At 42.8% G+C, this 21,726-nt stretch overlaps 1 protein-coding gene across 5 annotated transcripts in view; it reads left to right on the top strand.

Moving 5' to 3' along the window:
* The window catches only part of LOC137431130 (disintegrin and metalloproteinase domain-containing protein 10-like), a 45,887-nt gene that overhangs the window by 12,863 nt on the left and 11,298 nt on the right, over positions 1-21,726 (top strand). For 4 of the 5 annotated variants that reach the window (XM_068122103.2, XM_068122105.2, XM_068122104.2 and 1 more), the window contains 8 exons: positions 1,655-1,761; positions 1,861-1,983; positions 7,876-7,968; positions 15,389-15,563; positions 15,715-15,878; positions 16,035-16,209; positions 17,193-17,340; positions 17,504-17,687. In XM_068122103.2, coding sequence (XP_067978204.2) covers positions 1,655-1,761; positions 1,861-1,983; positions 7,876-7,968; positions 15,389-15,563; positions 15,715-15,878; positions 16,035-16,209; positions 17,193-17,340; positions 17,504-17,687 — 1,169 coding nt within the window. Of the gene's footprint in view, positions 1-1,654; positions 1,762-1,860; positions 1,984-7,875; positions 7,969-15,388; positions 15,564-15,714; positions 15,879-16,034; positions 16,210-17,192; positions 17,341-17,503; positions 17,688-19,938; positions 20,087-21,726 lie in introns of those variants that run through there. The other variant, XM_068122107.2, reaches the window with a different exon arrangement.

The following is a 21,726-nucleotide window of genomic DNA, read 5'->3' as shown; positions in this document are numbered from 1 at the left end:
GCTTCTGCTTTCTCAACAATGGATGGAGGTCCTCAACGCCAAACAGGAAATTAGAGCTGTCTCCCTTGACATTTCACGTGCCTTCGATACGGTCTGGCACCCTGCTCTGCTCACCAAACTCTCCTCCTTTGGTATCCATGGAAATCTCCACGCATGGCTGGCGGACTTCCTCTCTGGTCGTAGTCAACGTGTGGCCCTGAATGGGTTTCTCTCATCTCCCCTTCCTGTTCAGGCTGGAGTTCCCCAAGGTAGTGTTCTGGGCCCTGTGCTTTTTCTGGTCTTCATCAATGATCTCTCTGACTCTCTTGAAAATCCTCTCTATCTCTTTGCTGACGACTCTACTCTCTGTCGCTCCATTCCTCATCCCTCAGATCGGCAGTCTGCAGCCTCCTCGCTCTCTGCAGACCTGGACAAAATCACAGACTGGGCAAACAAATGGAACATGTCTTTCAATCCTGATAAATCTCACACTCTTATGATGTCTCTCCGAAAAGACCGACTGGAAAACCCTCCCATCCACTTTCTGAATAATCCTCTCCAAGAAGTTCTGTCGCTCAAGCTTTTGGGTCTCACTATTTGCCATGATCTTTCCTGGGAAAATCACATTTCAAATCTGGCTTCCAAAGCCAGTCGCCGACTGGGCATCCTCCGTCGTGCGAAGTCCTTCCTTGGCACACCTGAGCTCCTCACCACATACAAGGCTTTCATCCGCAGCTCTATGGAATACTGTTTCACCCTCTGGGCTGGTGCTCCTGCCTCACACCTAGCTCGGCTTCACGCTGTTGAAACCAAGCTTTCAGAATCATTGGAATCTCCTGCGATGAAGCTAACTCCGCAGGCCTTTCACTCACTCACCGCAGGCAGGTTGGTGGTATTTCTGTCTTCTACCGACTCCTCTCCGGCCTTGCTCCCCCAGCTCTCTCTGTGCTCTGTCCTCCAAATATTCCTACAGGTCGCACAAGATCTGCCCGCAACCCTCTTATGGTTAAACTGCCAAAATCTAGGCTCTCTGCTCACCTTCACACTTTCATTCCCCTTTTCTCCCGCCTCTGGAACAAACTCCCCCACTCCCTTCAATCCCACTCCTCCCTCCAGGTCTTTAAAACAGCTGTTCACCACCATCTCTTATCTTCCCACATCCAAAATCTTGATCTTTTCTACCTTTGCTAATTCACCCCAGATACACTTTTTTTTGAAATTCCAACTTCTTTCCTGGAAGTTCTTGCAGTGTCCATGTGTTTTATACCTCTCCCACCTCCTCCCAAGCCCCCTCCCTCCCACAGTTCTCTCGATGTCCCTGCTCTCAAATGTTGTGTTTGTGTCCTTCCCCCTCTCTCCCCATCTTGTGTTCCACTCCCCTTATTTTGTGTTTACGTGTCGGTTGCCTTTTTGTGTGATTAATGTTAGCTCTTTCACGAGCCTCGATCTTGTATACAAAATAAAAAATAAAAAATAAAACTAAATGAATGGTTGGAATTACAAGTAAGACGTCACTTCAGAGGGTAGATGAGGGAGTGGAGGAGAATTTTCAACGGAAAATGTCACAATCTTGTTCGGGAGCTTAGGAAGCAGATTGTCCAGGTGTTTCAGCAGGTCGTCCTTTACCCACCATTCCACCGAGGAAGGTGTCTCCAACTCGGTCTCATATTTTCAGTTTTTCCCTCTGGCCCGGACTGGCCAGGTGGTTGTGCCAACGACTCGGTGCTGGATCGGATACACCGCTCAATGAACCAAAGGATGCACCTGAACCGTGTCCGCAAGGTAAGTAGTATCATTCCACGAAAGTAATCACAACAAATTATTATGATTATGATTATTAAATCCATAACCCCATTCATGTATGTGTGCACCTATACTCAGGACGAACAGGAGATGCCAGAAGGTACGAACGAATTGGGCACAAAAACCACCTGTTTGTTGCACATCAGTGTGGATCACCTGTTCTACGAACTCTTTGGCAGCACAAAGGCGGTCACGGCACAGGTGCGAACGACGTCCGTTTAGAACACACTTTATTGTCCCCCGTCGCACCGCGGAGCGAAAGGGGGACTATGGTTTTCCTGTCCGTGCGTGCGTCCGTGCGTGTGTGCGTGCGAACGTGCGTGCGTGCATGCGTGTGCGCGTGCATAAGCGAAGGACCAAATTCTAATTTGGTGTGCGGGTGCAACCCACGTCAAAATCCAAGATGGCCGCCGCCATGTATGTCTGACGCCATGTATGTCTGAACCTTGTGAGTGGAATATCTTGAAAAATAAGCAAAGTACCAATTTCTAATCTGGTGTGTGTGTGTATCTAGGCAGAAGGAAGAAGGCTATTGAAAATTGGGTCGCCACGTCAAAATCCAATATGGCCACCACCATATATATGTCTGAACCTTGTGAGCGGAATATCTTGAAAAATAAACGAACTACTAACTTCTAATCTGGTATGTGGGTGTATCTACGCATAAGGGAGAAGGCTATTTAAAATTGGGTCGCCACGTCAAAATCTAAGATGGCCGCCTTGCGTCTTCCACTTTGTCAACTCACATCACTTCAACGACGGGGGATCTAGGCGTAACGCTTGTTTCAACTGTGTCTCGCCTGGATATGAATCCCGACCCAGGTATAAACTGTCATCCCGGTATTTCACAAGCAGGTGAATCATCAATGTCTGTGCCGTCCCTCAGATGGACGTTAAACTGGGAGTCTTGTCTGCCATCATTAGTTTGTGGTCTATAAGATCCTATGGTGTCCTTCGCGAAGGTCACGTCAGGCCAGATTAGGTCAGTGACTTGCTCCAGGTACAATGCAAACCCATACTAAGTTACGAACCTGTACTGACCTGTTTCATGGTCGGGCTGTCGGTGACCAAACCGACTCCCCCACCAGCTCCTGGTGAGCCAACGGCCATCCATATCTGGTGCCCAACTCTGTGTGCGGATGTCTTCTGGCAGTTGGGTATCTCCTTCTAGAAGGTGGGTGGCAGGATTTGTACTCCGGCCACCAGAAAACACTTCATTCCACAACACACACAAAAAGTGCCTCTCTCCATGGGAGTACCTCTTGTGCAGCTGCGCTTCACAGGGCAGCTCACCGGGTGACGGGATTGGGGCAAAGCCTTTGGGACCCCCATTCTTTGATGATAGAAGGAAAACCAACCTTGCTGGGTTGGGTTGTGGAGCCAGGTGTTTGTCGGGATGGTGTTGAAGTGTCGTCCTCCAGATGGTGGTCTCCTCAGGTTATCCTGAGGCGGTCCCTTCGGGTGGGTGCCTGAAATGTCGTCACTCTAAGAGAGTATGATCACCTGTCTCTGCTGTGACCTGAGCTCCAGCGTTTCAACATCAGTATTGCAGCACGTTGAGGTTCGGAGACCCGATAGTGGTGAGATAATGGCAGGTGGTTACACCTCCTACACTACTGGTCGCTCTGATGGTTACCATGCCCAAAGAGTTGTTCTGGCTGTGTTCAACAAACTAACTCCCATGGTAATTGGGTTAACACAGGTCAACGAGCGTATTATGAGACTGAGGATCCATCACTCTCTGGGTGTCATTTCTCTGGTCTCCGTATATGCTCCGACTGAGGTGAGTCATCTCACTGTGAAGGAGACATTCTATGCTGCGCTCGGGTCTATGGTTGATTGGTGCCCCAGGCGAGGTACTCTTCCAGTCTTTGGGGATTTTAATGCATTAACTCGCACTGATGGGGATGGTTATGAGACATGCGCTGGTCCCTTTGGGTCTGGAACCAGGAACCAGAATAGCACTAAGTTCCTTGACTTTGCAAGATGTTGTGTACCTATGGTTTCAGCACCCACAGCCACATGGCTGGCCCTGATATCCCAACGCTGATGGAGCGGCAAAGGAGATTGACCATGTGTTCGTTCTTCGATGGTCGCTGTAGGCTGCTCCAGAACTGCAGGATCTACCGGAGTTCTCCATTTCTCAATACCCACCACAGGCTTGTTGTAGCAACTCTGAAGCCGCGGCTCAAATCCAAGAGATTGGTATCATCACAGTCTCAGCTGGATGTTGGCAAACTCAAGGATGAGAGGGTAGCTGAGGAGTTTGGAAAGAGGGTTCAGTGAGGATCTGGGGGAGTGTCTGAGTGTTTCAGGGGATCCCGAAGAGTTGTGGAGTTCCTTCAAGACTACCATCCTTGATGTTGCCGGTGGATGTCTTGGAACCCACCGTCAGGCAACGTGGAACTTTTTTTTTGTTGTGTGCACAAGATCGAGGCTCGTGTAAGAGCTAACATTAATCACAAAAAAACAAACTGACACATAAAACATATGATAAAGGGAGCGGGAGACAAGATAGGGAGAGAGAGGGAAGCACACAAGTACGACAGTAGAGAACAGGGACATCGGGGGATCTGTGGGAGGGAGAGGGCTCGGTGGGAGGATTGGACACTGCTAGGATTTCCAGGAAAGAAGTCGAGATTTCAAAAAAGTGGATCTGGGGTGAATTAACGGTGGTAGAAAAGATCAAGGTTTTGGATGGGGGAAGATAAGAGATGGTGGTGAACAGCTGTTTAAAAGACCTGGAGGGAGGGTGTGGGATTGAAGGGAGTGGGGGAGTTTGTTCCAGAGGCAGGAGAAAAGAGGAATGAAAGAGTGAAGGTGAGCAGAAGGTCTTGATTTTGGCAGTTTCACCATAAGAGGGTTGCTGGCAGATCTTGTGCGACCTGTACGAATATTTGGGGGACAGAACACAGAGAGAGCTGGGGGAGCAAGGCCGGAGAGGAGTCGGTAGAATACAGAAAGACCACCAACCTGCCTGCGGTGAGTGAGTGACAGAACTTCTTGGAGAGGATTATTCAGAAAGTACATGGGAGGGTTGTCCAGTCGGTCTTTTCGCAGAGACATAGTAAGAGTGTGAGATTTGTCAGGATGGAAAGACATGTTCCACTTGTTTGACCAGTCTGTGATTTTGTCCAGGTGTGCAGAGAGGGAGGAGGCTGCAGACTGCCGATCTGAGGGATGAGGAATGGAACGGCAGAGAGTGGAGTCATCAGCAAAGAGATGGAGAGGATTTTCAAGAGAGTCGGAGAGATCATTGATGAAGACCAGAAAAAGCACAGGGCCCAGAACACTGCCTTGGGGAACTCCAGCCTGAACAGGAAGGAGAGATGAGAGAATTCCATTCAGGGCCACACGTTGACGACGACCAGAGAGGAAGTCTGCAAGCCATGCGTGGAGATTTCCATGGATACCATAGGAGGAGAGTTTGGTGAGCAGAGCGGGGTGCCAGACCGTATCGAAGGCACGTGATATGTCAAGGGAGACAGCTCTAATTTCCTGTTTGACATTGAGGACCTCCATCCATTTTTGAGACAGCAGAAGCAGCATGTCCAGAGTAGAGTGACCTGGTCTGAAACCAAATTGATGATCGGAGATCAAGCCATTGGAGCAGAGGAAGGATTTAATATCCGAAGCAATTATGGATTCCATGACCTTGCTGATTATTGGAAGCAGGCTGAGTGGTCTGTAGTTGCAAGGATCTGTTTTTGCACCTTTTTTGTGTAAAGCGGTAATGTTGGCTGATTTCCAAGCAGATGGCAGATGACTTTGAGCAAAAGAGAGGGTGAAGAGAATAGAGAAGAACTTTATCTCCCAAGGGACACTGGATACCATTGGCCAGAATCATAGGGCCATGCTTAATGGTAGAACTAAGCTGTTCAGGGAGCTGAGGCATAAAACTGTGCGTTCGCTGAGGGCTGACAACAATACCTATGTGCGAGGAATCTGTGAACGGGTAGAGCTTCACCAGTGGTCAAGTGATTCTGCTTACAGAGGAATCCATGCATTGCTTTCCTCCATGCCTATCCTTTGGTGTAATGCAGGTAGAGCAGAGGGTGTTGAGCTTTTGAGCGGCTGTACCAGGCTCTACCAACTGTTGAGTTGGATGTCAGAGGTGTTGCTATCCCTATTGCTTACCCTCCAATCAACTGCGAACCACATTCGTTTGTGGAAACACAGGCTGCGGTGAACCGGTTGAAAGGGGGCAAAGCTATTGAGATTTGTGGCATCCATGCTGAACTTCTCAAAGGTGGTGGGAATGCTGCACTCGAGTTGTTGCATGCAGTTCTGTGCTCTGTTTGGAGCACAGGTATCATCCCAACTGACTGGAAGAGAGGCCTTGTTGTCCCCTTCTGGAAAGGGAAGGGTGACGCCAGGAATGCAACAACTACCGAGGAGTGACACTGCTCTCAGTGCTGAGCAAGGTCTTTGATACGGTAGGATAATAATTATTGATGGGTTTCACCACCATCTCTCCAGATGGCAGCGTGTTGTGTCTTGCAGTGCCCTTGCTAGCATGAGAGGTGGCTTTTAGTTGAATTTCCTCGACCATCTCTATGTTTCACGATGATAATATAGCTGTTTTATTATGATCAGCACTTTAACTCCTCCAGCTCTTTGGTGACCAACACACCAATGTCATGATCATTTGCTCACGATTATATGATGGTCTTTGGTGACGTAGTGGTTACAGCGTCCACTCTGAATCTGGGATGTCGGTGGTCTTTGGTGACGTAGTGGTTACAGCGTCCACTCTGAATCTGGGATGTCGGTGGTTAAGATTTTTTTTAAATCACACCCGTGTCTGAAGGAAGCGGTTGAGTTTGGTGCGACGGGGGACTATGGTTTTCCCCTCCGTCCGTGTGTGCGTGCATGTGTCCGTCCGTGCGTGCGTGCGGGCGTGCATACGTGCGTGCGTGCGTGCGTAAGCGAAGGACCGAATTCTAATTTGGTGTGTGGGTGCAACCCACTTCAAAATCCAAGATGGCCACCGCCATGTATGTCTGAACATTGTGAGCGGAATATCTTGCAAAACAAGTGAATCCTCTTGGATTGCGCTGAGGTTCGGGCTTGGAATTTCTAGGAGGAAGTATAATTTGTATGCAATGAAAGTACATGTAATATGGGATCGAGTAAGATCGAGTAAGCTTCACCAGTGCGCGTGCGCGAATTTACGTCACGTCGGCAGCGAGAAGGCGTTCCCCAACACGAACCAATCAGGAACTGCCACGCCCACTTATATGATCTCCGAATTCCTGTGACAGGAATTAGCGTTACACTGGCTGGAAGTCAATCGTTAAAGGCGCTTCCTCAGCGCCAATAAACGAACTACTAACTTCTAATCTGGTGTGTGGGTGTATCTACGCATAAGGAAGAACGCTATTGAAAATTGGGTCGCTACGTCAAAATCCAAGATGGCCACCTTGCGTCTTCCACTTTGTCAACTCACATCACTTCACCGATGGGGGACAGAGGCGTAACGCTTGTTTTTAATATGAAATAGGCAAAGCTTAGAAACGAACGAAACCCATTAGAATTACCCTTTAGAACCCTTTAGAATTACCCTTTAGAACCCTTTAGAATTAACCTTTCTTCTTCATTTTTGACAGACAAAAACTAGAGAGTCCGTAGAACACTTTACACAGTGCACTCTGGGGAAAAAGGATATGGGAATGCTTACCCTCCCTTGTAAGGAAGACCTGCAGCTTCTGGCAGCTTGTTTGGCAGAGCTGACAATGCTCCGCTGAGATGCTCAGGCATTGCATCTCTTGGCGGCGCCATTTTGTTTGGATATCGATGTTCCTCCGCCGGGAGAATGCGAGTGGCAAATTTGATTGGTGGAAACAGTGAACAATTTTGCCAACTTTAGAGGCAAATTACTGCGAAACTGCAGGTTTTTGGAAGTGCCAACAAGCCGATTGGTGTTCTAGTGTTCAGCATATATAATTCATTTGAAATTGAGTAGTTCCTCGGTCATAGACAAACAGAATAAACCAATTGTTTTTCCCCGCTTTGCACTATGCATTTGGGATAATGATCATGGCATGCTGACCACACATGGCAGACTAACTTTTTGTTGCTCCACCTTTGCAGCTCAACAACCACGTTGTTGCTGTCAATCAAATATATTACAACACCAACTTTGACGGCTATCAGAACATCAATTTTGCCATCAAGCACATACAGGTGAGTTTGTGTCTTTGTGACTGCAGCAAAGTTTACAACGTATACATACAACAACTATTGGGGATGCCTCTTCATGGTGGTTGTACCCCAAACGGCCCTTTCCCACTTGCCTCTGTCTCTTTCTCTCTGTCGTTCTTTCTCTCTAACTCTGTCGTGACCCTGACTTTGTGAAGGCGGAGTACACATTTCTGGATGTGGGGGATCTCTTGGTCCTTCCTGTGAGATTGATCGACTGTGTATGTATATATATATATATGTATGTATATGCATATATTTCATGGAGTACAGTCGTACTCCATATGTAGGGATGGGAGGGTATAAGAAATGGCCGCCCATCAAATGTGCACAAAATGATATGCCGAAAAGCTAGTATAGAGTGAAGTCATAAACTTTTAAAAGCCATATCTTTTGTTCTTGAACATTTCCATGACTAATAAGAATGAAAAAGACGCCAGAATACATCGCTAAAGTACCAGATCGAGAGATCGCAAAATCGCCGAATTGTTCATCCACTGAGAAAAGGTAGGAATGACAAGGTAGGAATCCCCACAATGCAACACCACAATCCTCTTACGAATCACCATCAGAACATCTTTTAACAATTCCCGTTTCAATCCCCAACAAACAAAATACACAATTCCACCAACCCACACTACAAATCTATAACTCAGAAAGTATTCAGACCCCTCACTTTTTTCACATTTTGTCATGTGAAAATTTTGCACATGTTGCAGCCTTATGCTGAAATCGTTTAAATTCATTTTTTCCCTCATCAATCTACACTCAATACCCCATAATGACAAAGAGAAAACAGGATTTTAGAAAGTTTTGCAAATTTTTTTTTTTTTTAAACTGAAATATCACATTTACAAACAACTGCCAACTATTTAAATAAGATTCTAGGTTGACTAGAAGCCGAGATAGCGCAAATTATGTATTTTATGGCGGCCATTTTGAAAACCCCAAATGGCGGCCATGCAGGTGTCTACACAAATGCCAACATTAACTTTTGGATTCCTCGTGCTCTCATATGGCCAACTCCATCATCAACCGATGTTATTGCACATGGAGATTTCTTTACAATGAGCCATGTCTCTATTTTTTCTATGCAGCGCTTTCAGAGATATAGAGGTGCAAAGTTTTTTCATTTTTCCAAGATAGCGGCCGACCCACGTGACCAATGACGTCATCATTATTTTTTTTTTTCTTCACCAATTTATGCCTCCATGACGCTCAAGAAATTTCATCTTGATTGGATGAAGTTTTGTACTTGTCGAATTATGACGTCATAATGGAGGTACCTATGACATCATCAATAACATATTTTATTCCCCATGGAGAGTTCTTTACAATGAGCCATGTCTCAATTTTTTCTATTCAGCGCTTTCAGAGATATAGAGGTGCAAAGTTTTTCGTTTTTTCCAAGATGGCGGCCGAACCACGTGACCTATGACGTCATAATTATCATAAGAAAATTATACAGGTGGAGTTGCACCTATGGTGAAAATTTCCTGTCAATGGGTCCAACGGTTGCAGAGAAAATCATATTTATTCTGTGCGGACAAACAAATAGACAGACAAACAGACAAACAAACAAACAAACGGACTCAAATGCAATACCCTCTCCTCAGGCGAGGGTAACAAGTCTCTAATGTCTTTTGGAGGTACGGAAAGGGGCAAGTAAGTGCAAGCGCAGTGAATAGCTTCACAAAATATAGACAATTTGTGAATGGACAAAAACACTTCCCAGATAGACAATTTGTGAATGGATAACAAACACCTACTGGATAGACAATTTGTTAAAATAAAACCCTTCTCAGAGAGACAAATTGTGAATGGTAAAAAACAACTCCTGGATAGACAATTTGTTAAACTAAAACCCTTCTCAGATAGACAATTTGTTAAACTAAAACCCTTCCCAGATAGACAATTTGTGAATGGTAAAAAACAACTCCTGGATAGACAATTTGTTAAACGAAAACCCTTCTCAGATAGACAATTTGTTAAACTAAAACCCTTCCAAGATAGACAATTTGTGAAACTAAAACCCTTCCCAGATAGACAATTTGTGAATGGATAAAAAAACACCTCCTGGATATACAAGTTGTGAAACTAAAACCCTTCCCAGATAGACAATTTGTGAATGGATAAAAAACATCTCCTGGATAGACAATTTGTTAAACTAAAACCCTTCCCAGATAGACAATTTGTGAATGGATAAAAAACACCTGGATAGACAATTTGTTAAACTAAAACCCTTCTCAGATAGACAATTTGTGAATGGTAAAAAACAACTCCTGGATAGACAATTTGTTAAACGAAAACCCTTCCAAGATAGACAATTTGTGAATGGATAAAAAACACCTGGATAGACAATTTGTTAAACTAAAACCCTTCCCAGATAGACAATTTGTGAATGGACAAAAACCCTTTCCAGAGAGACAATTTGTGAATGGACAAAAACCCTTCCCAGATAGACAATTTGTGAACACATTAGAACCCTTTCCTGTACAATCACAGCTCATTGCTGAACACACCTTCAGAACTCAGGTCTGGACCGCACGTGAGTTTCTGGCATGCATGAGCTCACCTGATTTACCCTTGTGTGGGTCGCTGCAGTCTCGCCATGTTCAGAGTAACATGAAACACTGTGGAGCTGGAGTAACAATGAGCTGTCCTCAATCGCTGTACTTTTCCCAAGGCTGATACATATCCTTCATGATGATTTGCAGCTGTTTTGGACTCAGCTGCCTCAGCACGCTCTGTCGGATCGTATACACTCTGGGACAAAAAAACAAGTCAAGCTGGTTCTTCTTTTTTTTTTTTTTTAATCTGGAGCCACACCTAATTTGGCGCAGTACAAATTCCTTTTTAAATTAACCAAAAGCCCTCCGTGTGGTTTACAGCAATTTTATGGGGAAAAAATCGTTTTTTGTTTTGTTCTCAAAAAAACGAAAATTACGAAATTTCATCTTTAAAGGCAAATATCAAAATAGATCAAAATTTTACACAAAAAAGGAAGATAAGACTGTTTTGAGTTGTTCTGTATCACAAGAAATTTCAAAAAATATTTTACTGTCAGAAATATATATATATTTAAAGATCTACAATGCATTTTTCGGGTGTTGTCCTAGTTTTTCACTGTTTAGTGCGTATGCCGAAATTGCTCCAATTTATGACTTGTACAGTTAGTGTAGGTCATGTTTTTGTGTTTCAACTTAGAAATGCCTCCAAAGAAAGAGAAGTTCCATGATGATGGGGATATAAAAAATGGAATTGCTCGTCTTCGTCAAGAGGGCAAGACATATTCTGAAATCCACAAGTTCCTGAAGAAGGAGAACATCTCTATTTGTCTGACTACCATAAAGAGGTCCACAGATCCCGAAAATTGGTTCTACTGCAATGAGGATGGGATCTAGGAGGCCTAGAGCCACTCGCTACAAGTAAAGATGACAGGCGACTGAAGTTCTTAGTTCTCCAGGAAAGAAAGAAAAGCTTGCGGAGACTGCAAGAGGAGTTCAGAACTGCTGAAAACAAGACCGTTTCCAGAAGGATCATCACAAGAAGGTTGTCTGATGCTGCTTTTCCCCCAATAAGATGTGCTAAGAAGCCTCTATTAATCGAAGAAAAACATTGCACTTTTGGGCCGAATATGGGAACTGTGATTCAGATGGGTTTCAGAGAGTTCTGTGGACTGATGAATCAAGACTTCAGCTTTGCTGTGATGCCCCCAGAACGTTGCCTTTGCAGATCTGGTGAGAGATTCAAACACGAATGCATTTCAACATCTGTGAGGCATGGAGGAGATGGAATCATGGTCTGGGGTGCATTTTCGTCTGCTGGTGTAAGTGAGCTGATAAGGTGTGGCAGTCAATTACTACCAAGGAATACCAGAAAATATTAGAGAAAGGATTACTTTCCAGCCTCCAAAACTTATTTCCTTGAGAGAAAAACAAATGTCATTTTTCAACAAGATAATGTCCCGGCCCATCTATCTATAATTCCAGTAATCTCTGTGTGTATGTGTGTGTGTCTGTGTGTGTGTGTGTGTGTCTCTGTGTGTGTGTGTGTGTGTTTGTCTGTGACCGCTGTTTCTCGACAACCACGGGTCCGATCTAATTGAAACTTGCCAGGTATATTGCTGGGGACCCGAGGATGTGCCTTTTCAAGGTTTGAAATTAATCGGACAAGTGGTTCCCAAGGTATGGTCACCGTACTCGCAAGCCGTTCGCTTTGGCTTTGCGAATGGACCAAACCATTTCATGTAAATAGAGGGGGGGGGGTTCTGTGGTCGTTACTGCCACGTGGTTTCAAAGTTTTTTTTTGTTGTTGTTGTTTGCACGCATGTTTTTTTGCACCCACGTACGGGCACGCCCTAGTACTGCAAAAGCCACCAAAATGTGGTTGGAGAAAAAGTCCCTAAAACTTATGTTCTGGTCTGGTCAGAGTCCCGATTTGAACCCCGTAGAGAATATTTGGGCCTATATTCATCACAAACTTATTGGAATGAAATTTGCAAATTCCTACCAACTTTGGGAAGCTGTCAAACATGAATGGGACAATATGAACATTTCTGGATGCAAGAAGCTTTGTGAAAGTTTGACCAAAAGATTGGATTATTTAGAGAAAACTAAGGGACAAGCTACTCCATGCTGATTACCTCCGCCACCAAAGGTGGACGGAGGTTATGTTTTCACCCCTGTCTGTCTGTCCGTTTGTCTGTCTGTCCGTTTGTGAAGAAAATATTTCAAAACTTTGTGGACGGATTCGGACAAAATTTGGCAGAGATGTAGCAGATGTGGCAAAAACGAAATGATTAGATTTTGGTGAAGATCCCGATTCGGATCCGGCTACTAGAATATTTTAAGTGATTCTTCACCATTGGGAGATCAGGCCAAAAACTATACATAGCAGGATATCTCAAAAAGTTATGGACAGATTTGGACGAAACTTGGTGGACCGGTTGGGTGTCTGACAAGGACGATTCGATTCGATTTTGGTGAAGTTCTGAATATGGATTCGGATATGAGAATTATTTAATTTTTGTAAGTGATTCTTCACCATTGGGAGATCGGGCTAAAAACGATATATAGCAGGATATCTCAAAAAGTTGTGGACGGATTTGGACGAAACTTGGTGGACCGGTTGGGTGTCTAACAAGGACGATTCGATTCGATTTTGGTGAAGTTCTGAATATGGATTCGGATATGAGAATTATTTAATTTTTGTAAGTGATTCTTCACCATTGGGAGATCGGGCCAAAAACGATACATAGCAGGATATCTCAAAAAGTTGTGGACGGATTTGGACGAAACCTGGTGGACCGGTTGGGTGTCTGACAAGGACGATTCGATTCGATTTTGGTGATCATGTGAATATGGATTCGGATTATGATAATTATTTAATTAAGTGATTCTTCACCATTGGGAGATAGGGCCAAAAACGATACATAGCAGGATATTTCAAAAAGTTACGGATGGATTTGGACGAAACTTGTTGGACAGGTTGTGTGTGTGACAAGTAAGAATCGCTTCAATTTTTGTGAAGATCCGGATCCGGCTAGGAGAATTTTTAAAGTGATTCTTCACCTTTGACTGATATGGACAACCAGGCGGAGGTATGCTCTCTACCGAATGCCGTCCTAGTTTGTACAGTTATTTCCACATATTTTTTTTTTTTTTTTTTTTTTTTTGTATACAAGATCGAGGCTCGTGAGAGAGCGAACATTAATCACACAGAAAGACAAACAGACACATAAAACAAATAACATCGGGAGCGGTAGACAAGATGGGGAGAGAGGGGGAAGGACACAACACAACATTTGAGAGCAGGGACCGAGAGACATGGAGACATCGAGAGATCTGTGGGAGGGAGAGGGCTTTGGGGGGGAGGCATGTGAAGGGGGGGAGGCATGTGAAGGGGGGGAGGCATGTGAAGGGGGGGGGGGGGTGGGAGAGGTATAAACATATGGACACTGCCAGGATTTCCAGGAAATAAGTTGGAATTTCAAACAAGGTGGATCTGGGGTGAATTAGTGGGGGTAGAAAAGATCAAGGTTATGGATGGGGGAAGATAAGAGATGGTGGTGAACAGCTGTTTTAAAGACCTGGAGGGAGGAGAGGGATTGAAGGGAGTGTGGGAGTTTGTTCCACAGGCGGGAGAAAAGAGGAATGAAAGAGTGAAGGTGAGCAGAGAGCCGAGATTTCGGCAGTTTAACCATCAGAGGGTTGCTGGCAGATCTTGTGCGACCTGTAGGAATATTTGGGGGACAGAGCACAGAGAGAGCAGGGGGAGCAAGGCCGGAGAGGAGTCGGTAGAAGACAGAAAGACCACCTACCTGCCTGCGGTGAGTGAGTGAAAGGCCCTCAGAGATAGCTTCATCGCGGGAGATTCCAATGATTTTGAAAGCTTTGGATTCAACAGCGTGAAGCCGAGCCAGGTGTGAGGCAGGAGCACCAGCCCATAGGGGAGAACAGTATTCCATTGAGCTGCGGATGAAAGCCTTGTAAGTGGTGAGGAGCTCAGGTGTGCCGAGGAAGGACTTCGCACGACGGAGGATGCCCAGTCGGCGACTGGCTTTGGAGGCCAGCTTGGAAATGTGGTTTTCCCAAGAAAGATCGTGGCAGATAGTGAGACCCAAAAGCTTGAGTGACAGAACTTCTTGGAGAGGATTGTTGAGAAAGTAGATGGGAGGGTTGTCCAGTCGATCTTTTCGGAGAGACATAGTAAGAGAGTGAGATTTGGCAGGATTGAAAGACATGTTCCACTTGTTTGACCAGTCTGTGATTTTGTCCAGGTCTTCAGAGAGTGAGGAGGCTGCAGACTGCCGATCTGAGGGAAGAGGAATGGAGCGGCAGAGAGTGGAGTATTCTGGTGTTTGGTGTGTTTTTTCAATGCATGGTAAATAATTATGACAAAAAATGTTTAAAAATTGACGGCTCATTTTTTTCCCCTGGAGTGGAGACAAACGCATAGTCGAATACCTGTTTGGTTACCCCCATTTTGGGCGAGTGGCTTGTGAGATGGGGATCCCAGGTTCAAATCCCACATTCTGTGCTGATTTGTCCATCTCCAAGTGTTCTTGTAATTCATGTTAAAGTACGCTGGTGTGTCTTAATGTCCTTCCTTGGCTGGCATCATGTACAAGTTCCTCCACGAGCCTTAGACCATTGTGTATATATATATATAATTAAATTAAGAATGTGAAATCCTGTTGCACCCGCAATCGTTTATTAATTTATCATCGAAGGAAATAATTAGTTGTAGACAATCATGTACTGGACCAACTCTTTCACGAGCCTCGATTCAGTACACAAAAAAAAAAAAAAAAAAAAAAAAAACCAGGCACTGGGCGGTGAAACGTGCCGCAGGTGAAGCTGCAAGTCTCAACATGGGATTGTGTTTTCCCTTTGTGTCGCAGATCAACACAACCAACACGGATCCCAGCAATCCGTTTCGATTCGCATCCGTCGGCATCGAGAAGATGCTGGACCTCCATTCGGAGAGCAACTTCCAGGAGTTCTGCCTGGCGTACATCTTCACTAACCGTACCTTTGCCGACGGTACACTCGGCTTGGCCTGGATTGGGGAGCCAGGTAATAAGCCGATCGAGTTGTCGCGAACGTCTTCGATGGTTTTCAATTTGTTGTGACGTCACTAAGTTGAAGGACAAGTGCATCGAAGATGGTGATGGAGATGGTGATGGTTAAAATGGTGATGATTGATCTGACACTTCGCACTCGCCAGGAAATTTGGTGGGCGTCTGCGCACCACACCGTAGTTCCGGTGATGGTCGTTGGAGGTCATTCAACACGGGGGTCGTGACCGTCCAACACTACGGTGCGGTGCTGCCAACGGCTATCACACACGTCACCCTGGCACACGAGATTGGCCACAACTTTGGCTCCAAGGTTAGACGTGTTCGTCCAGGTGTCGACCGAATGTTTTAAGCAAGTGGTCGTGAAAAAGTTTAACTAAACTTCTCCTTTTCCCCGTTCTTCCTTTCCTCCTCGAAAAGTCACGATCATTTTGAAACATCGTGACCTTTCAACGTCTGCCTTTTTCAGCATGATGTGGCGAGCAGATGCACGCCTGGGGAGTCGCAGCACAGTCCATTGGGAAACTTTTTAATGCATCCCCGTGCAACAATTGTTGACAAAGAGAACAACAAGAAATTCTCTCCATGTTCCATCCACAACATCAGCAAGGTTCTGCGTGGCATGAAGAGGTTTTGCTTTGTTGGTGAGTGTGGCAAATGGAACAACAGAGACTGGTATGCAAGCAAGAAAATATAATTGTCCTGTTATTCATTTTTGTGGTCTTCTCTACCTTCTCGCCAGAGGAGAGGGTATTGCATTTGAGTCCGTTTGTTTGTCTGTTTGTTTGTTTGTCTGTTTGTCCGCACAGAATAAATATGATTTTCTCTGCAACCGTTGGACCGATTGACGGGAAGTTTTCACCATAGGTGCAACTCCACCTGTATAATTTTTTTATGACAATTATGACGTCATATGTCACGTGGTTCGGCCGCCATCTTGGAAAAAAGGAAAAACTTTGCACTTCTATATCTCGGAAAGTGCTGAATAGAAAAAAATTGAGACATGGCTATTTGTAAAGAGCTCTCCATGGGGAATAAAATATGTTGTTGATGATGTCATATGTGCCTCTATTATGACGTCATAATTCGACAAGTACAAAACTTCATCCGATCAAGATGAAATTTCTTGAGCGCCATGTCGGCATAAACTGGTAGAGAAAAAAACTCAATGATGACATCATCGGTCACGTGGTTCGGTCGCCATCTTGGAAAAACCAAAAAAATTGCACCTTTATAGCTCCAAAAGTGCTGAATAGAAAAAATTGAGACATGGCTCATTGTAAAGAACTCTCCATGGGCAATAAAATATGTTAATGATGATGCTATAGATGCCTCCATTATGACGTCATAATTTGACAAGTACAAAACTTCAGCCGATCAAGATGAAATTTCTTGAGCATAATCTAGGAATAAATAAGTTTAGAAAAGAATAATGACGTCATCGGTCACGTGGTTCGGCCGCTATATTTGTTTCAACACAAAAGCCTTAAAAACCACTGAAAATACATCCTGGCGAGGGGTTGCAATCTGTGATTGCTCTTTTTCTTGTTTCATATATTGCAAATTGAAACTTTTTTGGAGACCAAAATGTTCTATATTCTGGACCAGCTTTTCCCCCCCTCTGCAGAGCCGCAGCAGATCTGTGGGAACCAAATTATGGAAGAAGGAGAGCAGTGTGATTGTGGCTTCGCCAAACAGTGTAATGACACTTGCTGTTACTCTGCAGACCAGGCAGAACGTCAACGTTGTCATCTCAAGCCAAACGCCATTTGCAGGTACAGAACACGTATGCGCATGCACGAGAGGATCGTAAACTGAGCCGGACGTACGCGAGTTTGTTACATTCGTAGTCTGCTCATTCGAGATGAGAACGTGACAACTTGTCAATCTTCAAAGCAACAAAACGATCACTTGCCAATTCCTGATTTTTCTCTGCAGTCCGAGTCAGGGCCTGTGCTGCACTCCAGAGTGCGTCTTTGCACCAGCGGAAGAGCAATGCCATCGGGAGAGCGAGTGTTCGGAGTCCAGTTACTGCAGTGGCGACACTACGTCATGCCCAAAACCGAACCCCAAGTCTGATATGACACTCTGCAAGAGTGGTACTCAAGTCTGCATTAACGGGGTACGTGCTCCAGACGTGCTGGAATGAGCATCTCCATCATTTGTGACTTTTGGTGAAATACGAGAGATCTTTTCGGGATATGGTACCATGAGCATCACCATGTTACTTAATTATCTTCGTACAGTCAATAATGACCCGTGAAGAACAAGTCTGGTCAAGACACCTTTTAGACCCCTCGTTGCCATGGTTAAGAAGCCATTGTGTTCACATGAGAACTAGGACACTCAATAGAGCGAAAACCTCCGCTAAGCTGAACAGTTGACATTTTGTAGGCCACTGATACTGATAGGCCGGATCTGCATCAGGATCTGAACCAAAATCTAATTGGCTTGTTCTCGTCACCGACCCAATTCATCCATAACTTTTTGAGATATCGTGTCTCTCGCGTAATAGAGGTGTGTCGGTACCTCCGCCACCAAAGGAAGGAGAACATCGTTTTTGGCCACACCTCTCAATGGTGAAGAATCTATTTAAAAATTTTGTACACAGATCCATGTACCAAAATCGAACCAATTCGTCCTTGTTGCACACCCCACCTACCCACCATGTTTTGTGCGAACCCATCCATAACTTTTTGAGATATTCTGTTCACAGACAAACAAACAACAGAGGTGAAAACAACTTTCATCTACCTTCGGTGGAGGAGGTAATAAAAGATTACGCTGGTCAACAGCCAAATTGGTTCTGACTTATTTTCAACTGTTTCTAATTTGGTGCCCACGAATCCGAATCTGACCTTAAAATTTCGCTATCACGTAACCTTGACGTAGTACATCATAAGTGTGGAAAAAATCTTTAGAGCATTCGAATTTCTTGATTAAGTCTCAATAAGTCTGTTTATTGTCACAAAAAATAATATGAACTTAAAGTTTTTATTTACATCACATAAAAAAATGTAAATCTCCAAAAATAATATGAACTTTATAAAATATCACAAAAATAATATGAACTTTAAGTTTTTATTTACATCACATAAAAAAATGTAAATCTCCAAAAATAATATGAACTTTATAAAATATCACAAAAAATAATATGAACTTTAAGTTTTTATTTACATCACATAAAAAATGTAAATCTCCAAAAATAATATGAACTTTATAAAATATCACAAAAATAAAATGAACTTTAAGTTTTTATTTACATCACATAAAAAAATGTAAATCTCCAAAAATAATATGAACTTTATAAAATATCACAAAAAATAATATGAACTTTAAGTTTTTATTTACATCACATAAAAAATGTAAATGTCCAAAAATAATATGAACTTTATAAAATATCACAAAAATAATATGAACTTTAAGTTTTTATTTACATCACATAAAAAATGTAAATCTCCAAAAATAATATGAACTTTATAAAATATCACAAAAATAATATGAACTTTAAGTTTTTATTTACATCACATAAAAAATGTAAATCTCCAAAAATAATATGAACTTTATAAAATATCACAAAAATAAAATGAACTTTAAGTTTTTATTTACATCACATAAAAAAATGTAAATCTCCAAAAATAATATGAACTTTATAAAATATCATAAAAAATAATATGAACTTTAAGTTTTTATTTACATCACATAAAAAATGTAAATCTCCAAAAATAATATGAACTTTATAAAATATCACAAAAATAATATGAACTTTAAGTTTTTATTTACATCACATAAAAATGTAAATCTCCAAAAATAATATGAACTTTATAAAATATCACAAAAATAATATGAACTTTAAGTTTTTATTTACATCACATAAAAAAATGTAAATCTCCAAAAATAATATGAACTTTATAAAATATCATAAAAAATAATATGAACTTTAAGTTTTTATTTACATCACATAAAAAATGTAAATCTCCAAAAATAATATGAACTTTATAAAATATCACAAAAATAATATGAACTTTAAGTTTTTATTTACATCACATAAAAAATGTAAATCTCCAAAAATAATATGAACTTTATAAAATATCACAAAAATAATATGAACTTTAAGTTTTTATTTACATCACATAAAAAATGTAAATCTCCAAAAATAATATGAACTTTCATAAAAATCACAAAAAATAATATGAACTTTAAGTTTTTATTTACATCACATTAAAAGTGCTTCTGAACTTTACTTTTGCGTTTGTATGAGCAATCACTTTCACGCTGTAAAGTCCAACAGTAGTCGCCCATCATGTTTGGATTGAATCGGCCTTGATATTGAGTCTCCATGATGGCGATTTCCTGGTGAAACCTTTCTCCAGGTTCATCACTGACATCGCCAAGATTTTGTGGAAAGAAGTCCAGATGAGAATGGAATAAATGTATCTTGAGTGACATTCGAACACCGGGCGCCTGGTAACTCTTCAACATCTTGTCCACAAGCTCTTCATAATTTGGTGCTCGAAAATTTCCAAGGTAATTGTCAGCAAGAGCCACAAAACTATCCCAAGCAACGCTTTCCAGCTCAGATAGTCTCGTTACAAAGTACTGATTAGTGAGTACAAGACGAATTTGACCCAAATTTCGGCTGTGGCTGATATTCCTATGGTATACTGGTTCTCAAAAACTGGATGTGCTCGTGAAAATTGGATATCATAATCGAAATCTACAGGTTCATGTTGGTTAGAATCACCTCAAAATATACTAGAACCATAAAACTTTTAAAATTTTGTTGACCAGTGATATTACAAATAGACACTAAAAGTGAAATTAAATGCATACGAGAAATTTCCTCTGGATTTCAAATTTTGAAATCAAATAAATTGTTCAAAACATCCTGGAATTTGATGTCCTCACTTCATTTTTAGCTCACCTGGAACGAAGTTCAGGGGAGCTTATGTGATGGCGCATCGTCCGTCCGTCTGTCCGTCCATAAACACTTGCAACTTCTCCGAAACCACTGAAGGGATTGCGACCAAATTTGGCACAAATGATATTTGTTGTGTTGTGACTAAAGTTTGTTCACTGCATAAAAACATTTTTTAAAAATGTAAAATCGGGGTCTAAGGGGTCTACTGGGGGTCAAAGTGCATCCAGGTTTGACCCCCCAAAATAGAAATTTTCTTTTTCCTCTGAAACTACACACACTATTTCGATGGAACTTGACCACAAGGTTTAAAATAATTAAAATTGGTTTAAAATACCTTTATTCAGTGCAGTATACTGTTTATTATACCCGGTGAGCGCCCAGGGGTATTGCCCCTATGTTTATTTTTGGTAGGGCGTGCTTCCACGAAAACGGCACAATACGCTGTTTATACATTAACACGTCGTTTGTTCAAGGTGGAATAACCCCTTGGGGAGGGGGAGATATTATTACCTTCGCAAAAGCGGAAGGTTATGTTTTGATCGCTGTGTATTTATTTGTATGTCTGTGTGTGTGTGTGTATGTTATTCGCATAACTCAAAAAGTATTCAACCGAATTGCATGAAATTTGGTGGGATGATTGGTTATTATACGGGACACATTTGATTAGATTTTGGGAGCAATCGGGTCAAAGGTCAAGGTCAAGGTCACGAAAAGGTCAAAATCGTATTTTTGTTGTTCTGTTCCCTACACTCCCATGCCAAGTACAGAACAGTAGCTGCGGCGAAGGTATGCGCTCTACCGAGTGCCCGTTCTAGTTAGTGTTAATATTGTTTTGAAATAACATTAATATTATGCTATTATATTTGTTGGTGTTGTTACTTTTGTTATTAGAAGCGGCCTTGGAAAAACGCCACGATAAAGCTATCTTAACACCGATATACACCTCAACACTCATCCCCCTTTGTGGGGAAAACACCCTTGGGGTGGAGGGCAAGTTAAATCGCCACAACCTCCATCGTGTGACCCTCAGTCCTCCTGTCAATTTCGGTTGAGATTTGATAACTATCGACCGAATGTATCACGGTGAAAAATCGTCAGGCAGACAGACAGACACACCAAATTGCGTATTATAGTATGCTGATGATTGTATTGCATTTGCTGCAATCGAACTGTAGTAGTCGGTGTGCCTCGGGCTAGACGGAAGCCAAATTTGCTTTCTGGAAGAAGATTCCAGTCGGTG

The sequence above is a fragment of the Myxine glutinosa genome, chromosome 7 (assembly GCF_964187855.1).
Source record: "Myxine glutinosa chromosome 7, kmMyxGlut1.1, whole genome shotgun sequence".
Taxonomy (NCBI): Eukaryota; Metazoa; Chordata; class Myxini; order Myxiniformes; family Myxinidae; genus Myxine; species Myxine glutinosa.
Note: the sequence above shows the minus strand (reverse complement) of the source record. Positions and strands in the feature narration are given on the sequence as shown.